Genomic DNA, 7,381 nt, shown 5'->3' on the forward strand with positions numbered 1-7,381 from the left:
GATTTGGTCTTCCTGTAAATTTGTTTATTCATCCATTTGGGACTAGACCTTTTGGTGGATTGGCCAGTCTTCTACGCTCAATGTTGGACTTATAGGTGGATCATTCCATCGGTGGCGGACAGATTAGGTCTCGATCTTCAGGAAAAGCGTTCGTGCTATAATTCGGTTGATGAATTTTTGGTAAACTCGGAGTGGCTTGACTTAGGTACTCTACATTCGGTTGTTCAAAATAGTATTCGATCTATTCACAGGGGTAGAGATGATATTGATTTCTGCGCTTGGCAGCCCTCTACGAAAGGTATCTTCACTGCCAAAGAGTACTATTCGATTCTCAATCCTAGTTCCTCCTCGGTGGACTGGTATAAATTTGTTTGGAATGCTCACACTCCCCCTTCTCGCTCCTTCACTTTCTGGAGAGTTTTGCATGGACGGATTCCGACTCACGACCTCCTGCAGCGTCTTGGATTCTTCATTGTCTCTCGTTGCACTCTATGTGGTAGGGATGCTGAGTCCATTAACCACTTATTCATTAGCTGTTCTTTTACAGATTCTCTTTGGAGGGCTCTTGAGATTCATTTTGAATGCTCTTTGCCTCGACATTCCCAATTCATCCACTTCTTCAGCAATCTTCGTAGCATTCCTTTTGGCTCACAGATGTCGTTGATCTGGTGTGTTGCTGCTATCTCTTGCATCTGGTTAATCTGGCATTGCAGGAACGAAGCTATCTTTAAGGAAGTTTCCTCTTCTATCCAGCACTCGAAGTTCACCCTCTTTCGAATGATTCGAGAGTCTTTGGCCTCTTCTAAAGGTTTCTGCTCTTCCCAGAGAGATGCTGCTATCTTATCCCGTCTTCTGGCTTCTCCTAGACCGCCTCCTGCTCCCAATATTATTCCGGTCCATTGGCTTAAACCTCCTCCGGGCTGGGTTAAAGTCAATGTGGACGGCTCTGCTTTTGGCACTCCTAGCGAGGCTGGAGCGGGAGGCATTTTTCGCAACCATCGAGGATTTTCCAAATGTTGTTTTGCTTTTTCTACCCCGCCTTCTTTTGCTTATTTGGCTGAATTGCGAGCCGCTATTTTCGCAATTGAACTTGCTTGGGAGAAAAATTGTCATCAGCTTTAGGTTGAATCAGACTCAATACGTAGTTAATCTGCTTAGACACTGTTCCATGGATGTTCCTTGGAGTATTCGTCAGGAGTGGTTGCATTGTCTCAACATTTGCTCTAGAATGAACATTATCTTTACACACATCTTTAGGGAAGGAAATAGAGTTGCTGATGCATTGGCAAAGTTTGGAGTCTCTTCCTCCGTGATCAATTGGTGGCCTTCAGCTCCTGTTTTTTTGCCGCAGGTTTATCAATGATGACATTTGTAGTATTTCACAATTGCGTTTTTCTTGACTTTTCCTATCTTTTCTCCTCCCCACTTCTTTTGTTTGTTCTCATTCTTCTTCTCTTGTTCAAACACTCACTTTTTTTCTTTTATTTATATATTGAGGGTTTGCCAGTTCTTGGGTCATGGGTGCTCACCCCGCCCAAGTTCTGTCTCGTCTCAATTTCTATCAAAAAAATATTAATGTCCAATATTATCATTAAAATTATTTTAAAGTCTAATATCATTATTATTGTTAAGTTCGGTTAAGTTCGGTAGCATTCAGTTAAGTTTAGTAGCATTCAGTTAAATTTAGTTCAGTTTAGTTCAGTATTCAGTAGCATTCAGTTCAGTTCAGTTCAGTAGCATTCAGTTCAGTTCAGTTCAATTTAATTCAGTCCATTTCAGTTCAGTTTTTTTCAACGATAAAGAACAGAGTCTAACATCAACTTAGTTTACATTTTTTTTTAAATTTTTAAGTTTATCATTTTTAAATTTTCTAAATGGATGATGTACTATTTCTTAGACCCGACAAAGTGACACACGACTCGATGACACGACACGAACACGATATGCTTTTTTAGTGTTAGTGTTTAGGGCTTTATGACACGACACGAAAGTTGACACGACACGAAATGACACGTTAATTTTCGTGTCATTTTCATGTCAACCCGAAAACACGAAATTGACCCGAAATTTAATTAAAGAAATTAAAAAAATTAAAAATTATGATAAACTAGGTTAAAAATAGACATGACTTTTCTTATTTATTAAAGTATAAATATAAAGAGTATAAAAAAAACTATCTTATCTTATTATCTTAACTTATTAGGTTTTAATTTTTCAAATTATGAATTTGAAGTAAAGTTCAAAATATTTGGAATGACAGATCGGGTCGTGTTGAGCAAGTCAAGTCGTGTTAGTGTTGAGCTTAAGAGGTAATGGGTCATTTTTGGGTTGACACGAAACTGACACGCTAATTTTTTAGTTGAGTTAGTGTTGATATGTGAACCCGAAAACGACACGAAATGACATGGATATTGAAAATTATTGTTATATTTTCTTGTGTTTTTTTATGTCACTTTATTAATAAAGATAATAAAATTATAATTATTAATTGCAAATATTGATTTGAATTTCCTAAATTGTTATAAACACATTACATGACCATCTAACATGATATTATCGAATTTTTCGATAATTATTGTTAACATACTAATCTAAAAATGATATAAAATGTTTAAAAATAGTACCATATCTTCTTATATTTTTAAGAGTTATTATTAATATATATACATAACAAAATTACATGTAACCCGAAAACACGACACAAAATCGACACTAACCCGAACAGGTTAATACGACTTTGACACGAAAGTTTTTGGGTTGGGTTTGGGTTTACTCATTTTTAACACGAACCCGAAATGACACGACACGAACACGACTCGAACACAATAATTGCCAGGTCTACTATTTCTGATGAAAAATCAGATTATAATTTTGTATAAAAAAAGATACAAAATTACACACACAAAAGATCAGAAAATAGCAGAAAAGTAATTAATGAATTGAACAGGGATAAAATAGTCAGGGACAGCGTCACAGGTGAGGGATTTTTAGCCGTGAAATTATCTCCTCCTTTAGATGGTGTCACCTTCTGGCTCCTGCTTTCTTTTTCTCCCAATTCTTCTTCGTTCAGCATCATCATCATAAGCATCGACCATCCATCCTTCGCTTCTACTTCCTCTTTTTCTAGGTATGTACTTGCATGTCTACGATTATGATCTGCCCAATTAGAAATTTGATTTTGATTCGGCGATGTTTACTTTATGGGTTCAACTAATTGCCCTAATAGATTATCATTGTACACTCATAGGCATCTGATTTTCACCTTATTTCTCTTGTTTTTGCCAAAAATATTGGCTAAAAAGTAAACGAAATGGAAACTGGAGAGACACGTGTTTCTGTTATCATCTCTGTGTATTATTGATCTGGGCAATATAATGTTTAGGTTGGTGGGATTGATGTTAATTTATTGTGCGACTGCTTGCTTGCGCACATGATTTGCTAATTTGTTCTTACCATATTTGATTTCATTTCTGTTGCAAGGCTTTTATGGTTAGAAAAAAAGGGGGATGTTGTTTCCTTTTTAAGCACACTGCTTAATTGGAAGGATTTTTTTAGTGGTTTTACATCGGGGGTTTTGGGTTTTTTGGGAATTAGACGGAGAACCAGAAGTAAAACGGAGAGGGTGTGGTGTAGATTCTTCCCTGATTGAAACGAAGAAAATACTATTTTGTTTTAATTTGTTGTAGGTGTCATGTTGTTTTTGTATTTATTAAAAAACTTTCTAATCCTTTGATTTGGCATTCTAGGTGCTCTAAGCTTTTTCGAACTTGGAATTGATAAACTGCCGGCGTCTATGTTCTGTCCTTTTGGCTCACTTGGCACTGGAGTTTGTAATTGTTGCAGTAAGAGAGAATGTTGTTGTTAAATGCATACCCCTAAGCTAGAGGAACCCCAGTTATTATTTAATGTGGAAGATCAATTTTTGGTGATCCTCAAGTCATCTCAAGTCAGCTTCTTTCTACCCTGTGGTTAGATTGGCTAGTGGGTTATTTGTGACATTCTTTGCATCATGCCAGTGGTTCAAAAACTGTATGATGCTTGCAGAGAGTCATTCACAACTGATGGTCCTATATCAGAAGAAGCTCTTGAAAAAGTTCGTGGAATTCTAGGTGCGTTGGTGAAATATACTCCATTTAATTTCTTTTCCGTGTTAAATATTTTTCGACTTGTCCCAAATAATTTATGGTTAGATTGACTCAGCTCATAAACTACCTTGACACATCTAGTTTTATATAATGCTTTACCAGATCAAATGAAGCCTTCTAATGTGGGTCTCGAACAGGAGGCGCAGTTGTCTCGTCAATGGAGAGCATCCATCAATGGTACCAATGGCAGAAGAGGGCGTAATGGCAGTCATAATTACCCTCCTACAATCAAATACTTGCATTTGCATGAGTGTGACAGATTCTCTGTAAGTACTTAATAAATTCACTATCTGGATATCTCTGTTTTTGAACATTTTTGTAATGCGATCAACACTAGTTGCTAGTTTTGTAAATTTCGTTATGCTTTTTAAACTACAAAACTGGCTTCATAATTTCTTGGGTCATTTTGGATTCTGTTGCAGATAGGGATATTCTGTATGCCACCTTCCTCGGTCATTCCACTTCATAATCATCCTGGGATGACTGTATTGAGCAAGCTTCTCTATGGTTCATTACTTGTAAAGTCGTTTGATTGGATCGATCTCCCTGGTTTTGATGATCCCACTCAAGGTGCCTATCCTGATATTCTTTTTGATACAAAAAAATGTGCATCTGATCGTAGTGATCAGGAATGGTTTTTACTTAACCATTATCTTTTAGGATTCTTTTATACCGAAGTCGAAAACTGATATTGTTTATGGCATGTGTGCAATAATTGCAGTAATTATTATAACAACCTTACAATTGTATATTAAAGATGCTAGGAACTTTCCATTGGCAACATATTTTGTAAAAAGGTGCTAGGAACATTCCACTGGAAACAGATTTTGTAGATGTTCTGTGGGTGGATCATCAAAGAGACTTTCATGTCATATGGTAGCACATGTTAGACAGGCTATTGACCATATTTGAAACTTGAATCACACAATTTAGTGAAATATATTTGTTGTTATTATTATTATGCATGTAAAGTTGGGAATTATATAGGTGTGAATACTTGACTATTTGGCTAAGCTGTTTTTATCTACGATTTATTCTGTTATAGCTCGTCATTTCAATTGTACTTTCCATTTTTCGTATTGCTTTTTCATTTTCTGGATATGTCATTCAATTGAAAAAAAAAACCCGTAATGTGGGGGGCTAAGCCTAACGTAAGATTTGTGCTAGAAGCCCCAAGACCTGGATATTGAACACTGAAATAATCCAATTAAAGTGAAGCTGAAGAAAGGTATAGGATATATCCCAACTAGAATACATAGAGCTAGTGGTGGCGAAAAGTTTACAGCACAATAATATGAATTTACTAGTTAGAGATGGTGTTCAGATTTCTTTACCAAACTTGTACTTTTATGTCCTTGAGGATTATTCATACCTGAAATGTCGCCTTTTCCTTGTAGGAGATATATGCACTAGATTTTTACAATAAAATGCTATTTCTGACAATAGATTATCAAGAGATAATCATTTTAATCTCACAATACATATCTGGAAGTAGAATAAACCTAATATACCTAATTGCAGAATCCAATAGTGGAATCCGCTTATAGAGGTACTATTGAATAAATTGCTTTAACCGAAGAGAACAATATTAATTAAATGACATTTTTGGACCTCTGGTAGTATTGGTATCAACCTAGGTGTTCCAGTTCCTAGGTGTTCTGGAGGCAGCAGACATTAATTTTCTTTTGATACATAGGCAAATTTATGGAGCATATAGCCCTTATGAAGTTATTTGTGCACAGCAATGTCTCCTTGCAGAGTTGTGAGTTAATATTCGAGGGGTGGTCTGTGCACTCTTTCAATTGCTTATGTCATGATGGGTGACTTAATGACCTTACCTACCTTAATTCGAGCCCCTTGTTTTTATACTCGTACAATATTGCAGAATGCTGTAGAATATAAATAGTCATTAAATTCATTCGTCATCTCATTTTCTAGAGTTATCTGAATAAAACTAGGGGAATATCCTTTACCTAGTGAAAAAATTGTCCAAGCACTGATATCTGTGTTTACAATTGATGTTGTACTTGTACATAACATGTTTTCTGTTTTCATATTTAGGTTTCTTGTTCTAAGAGTTTTGAGTTTGGTTTGTGGAAATTTACAGCAAGACCTGCAAAACTTGTGAGAGACTGCGAAATGACATCACCCTGTGGTACAACAATTCTATATCCCAATAGAGGTGGCAACATCCATAGTTTCAAAGCCTTGACACCATGTGCTCTCTTTGATGTTCTTGCTCCTCCATATTCCTCAGAAGACGGGCGACACTGTTCTTATTTCAGAAGGGTCCCAGGAAGGGCTCTACCGGGTATGGATACTTTTCCTTTTATTCACCATTTACTCTCTCTCTCTCTCTCTTTCTCTCACTGAAATGAATTGAGTTAATTTATTTGCTTTGAAATTTGGCAGAAGAAACAGCTCAGTTGTGTGGCATAGAACCCTCTGAAGTAATATGGTTAGAAGAAACTCCGCCTCCAGAAAACTTTGTGGTGCAGAGAGGGGTATACAGAGGCCCAAATATAAGGCGTTAAGAGATTTTTGAATAGGATGTAAAATACCCATTAAAAACAGACAGATTAGATGATCAAATGGATAACCCTTGAATGGAATTGATTGCTGAAAAAAGCTAGTTGTTTCTGACATGACAAAGTAATAATTAATCTTTGGCCTTGTAAGGTAAGGTTTTTGTGTGTTGTGAATTGTGATGAAACCCCTCTTTTTGAGGGGGAAAAAGAAACAAAAACCCTACTCTGTTTATATGGATCCATTTATCTAAAAGGGCTGAATGATTACTAGTCTACTTCAATTATTTTAGAACCAGTTGGGAATCATTTCTCTTGTTTTAAGGGCCCGTTTGGGTGAGAGAAATATATTTCTTTTATTATTAATTAACCAACAAAAATAAAGTAGGCGACTAAAACCAGTTAAGATCAGAAATGGTTAGTTAAATGACTGCAACTAACCATTTCTGATCTTAAGTTTTTAACTGGTGTTAGTCGCCTACTTTATAGTAAAATTAAAATTATAATCTGGTGGATTGGGCTTGGGTCCTCATTTACTGCCAAATTTGCTTCTTGATATGTTCTATCAGGGCCAGATACAGTCCGGTTCAATCCGAGAATTTGAAAATTTCTAAAATTGGATTGAAAGTCGGAAATTTTCAATATTATATTTTTAAAATTATATAATCTGAGAATTTGAAATTTTTTAAAATTGGATTGAAAGTTGGAAAT

General features: G+C 35.9%; 1 protein-coding gene across 1 annotated transcript; it reads left to right on the top strand.

Annotated features, from left to right (window-relative positions):
• The first annotated feature begins 2,968 nt into the window (after nucleotides 1–2,968).
• On the top strand, nucleotides 2,969–6,948 carry LOC136233936 (plant cysteine oxidase 4-like). Its single transcript, XM_066023667.1, has 6 exons — nucleotides 2,969–3,127; nucleotides 3,747–4,109; nucleotides 4,248–4,411; nucleotides 4,568–4,715; nucleotides 6,253–6,456; nucleotides 6,558–6,948. The coding sequence occupies exons 2-6, from the start codon at nucleotides 4,010–4,012 to the stop codon at nucleotides 6,677–6,679; spliced, it is 738 nt and encodes a 245-aa protein (XP_065879739.1). The 5' UTR covers nucleotides 2,969–3,127; nucleotides 3,747–4,009; the 3' UTR covers nucleotides 6,680–6,948.
• Nucleotides 6,949–7,381: the final 433 nt, after the last annotated feature.

The sequence above is a fragment of the Euphorbia lathyris genome, chromosome 6 (genome assembly GCF_963576675.1).
Source record: "Euphorbia lathyris chromosome 6, ddEupLath1.1, whole genome shotgun sequence".
Lineage (NCBI taxonomy): Eukaryota > Viridiplantae > Streptophyta > Magnoliopsida > Malpighiales > Euphorbiaceae > Euphorbia > Euphorbia lathyris.

What these genes read in the sequence shown, in the direction of transcription:
- LOC136233936 (XM_066023667.1), top strand. Translation starts at nt 4,010, where the DNA reads ATGCCAGTGGTTCAAAAACTGTATGATGCTTGCAGAGAGTCATTCACA. An exon ending in AAAAGTTCGTGGAATTCTAG is followed by an intron (nt 4,110 to 4,247) that starts GTGCGTTGGTGA and finishes ATGCTTTACCAG; the next exon opens with ATCAAATGAAGCCTTCTAAT. An exon ending in ATGAGTGTGACAGATTCTCT is followed by an intron (nt 4,412 to 4,567) that starts GTAAGTACTTAA and finishes ATTCTGTTGCAG; the next exon opens with ATAGGGATATTCTGTATGCC.